The 985-nt window shown below is 68.7% G+C and overlaps 1 protein-coding gene across 1 annotated transcript; it reads left to right on the top strand.

Annotated features, from left to right (window-relative positions):
• Nucleotides 1-348, top strand: LOC136495920 (uncharacterized). Its single transcript, XM_066491704.1, has one exon. It carries the CDS (start codon nucleotides 1-3, stop codon nucleotides 346-348), a length of 348 nt encoding a protein of 115 aa, XP_066347801.1.
• The last annotated feature ends 637 nt before the right edge of the window (nucleotides 349-985 follow it).

Raw genomic sequence — 985 nt, 5'->3', positions numbered from 1 at the left:
ATGGCCATGGTGCAGCCGGCGGACACGGCCGTCAAGGCCAACGAGATCCTGGCGTGGTTCCAGCCCATCGCGCCCAAGCCCACATTAGCGGCCGCAGCCGTGGCGGCGTCGCTCGTGGTGCAGGTCACGGCCGAGGGCGTCGTGGCCGCGAACCCGCGGGCGAGTGCGGGTGCCGAGGACCTCGCGAAGGTGGCGGCGGAGGCGAGGGACGTCCCCGTGGAGCTCGACCTGCTGCGGAAGCTGCTGGAGCCCAAGGTCATCTCGCCCAGCATCCTCGGCGTGTCCCAGCTGCTTGACGTGCGCCATCCATGCGATCGTGTACAAGTTCGCATATCAGAGTTCGCATAGGCATAAGGCAAGAAACAGTATTGGTTAACTCATGCGAACATGAACACGAAGCACGGAGCTGCATGTCATGGCGGCCATCTTGCCCCGGAACACGGCGTCGCTGATGCTGTGCAGCAATAGGAGCCCCCACGCGTACATGCAGGAGCTGCACGGCACCCGCACGTGTCGACGCGCGCGGCCAGTGCCCCGAGCCCGGCGAGCTCGCCCGCGCACCGCGGACGCCGCCTCCCCCCGCGCCCCGGCCTCCTCTACTGCGGCGAGCATGCTGCCGACGGACAGTTCTCAATTAAGCCGTTCGTGTGCTTGCATATTTTTCCCAGAGCCACGGGCCATGGTACGACATGGAGACTGGGCGGCGCGACCGTCTCCAGCACGATGCCGCCGCCGCCGTCCCCATGGCCCGAGCAGAGCTCGTCCGCGCCGCTCGGGGTGGCCGGGGTGGAGAGGGCGCTGGCTGCGGCGGGCAGATGGCGAGCGCCGAGCGCGCCGATGCTGTGCGTGAGGTCGGCAATGGGGCGGTGGGTGATGGGGTCGATCCCGCGCTGCCTCAGCTTCTTGCACAGCTCCATCCTGTCCACCGCGCGGGCACAGGCGAGCTCCACCCCGTCCGTCGCGCTCAGGGGGAGCTCCGCCCCAG

The sequence above is a fragment of the Miscanthus floridulus genome, chromosome 12, assembly GCF_019320115.1.
Source record: "Miscanthus floridulus cultivar M001 chromosome 12, ASM1932011v1, whole genome shotgun sequence".
In the NCBI taxonomy this organism is placed as follows: Eukaryota; Viridiplantae; Streptophyta; class Magnoliopsida; order Poales; family Poaceae; genus Miscanthus; species Miscanthus floridulus.
The sequence above is the reverse complement of the archived record's forward strand: the minus strand, read 5'-3'. Positions and strand labels throughout refer to the sequence as shown.

Coding starts and splice junctions, on each gene's coding strand:
- LOC136495920 (XM_066491704.1), top strand. CDS start 1: ATGGCCATGGTGCAGCCGGCGGACACGGCCGTCAAGGCCAACGAGATC.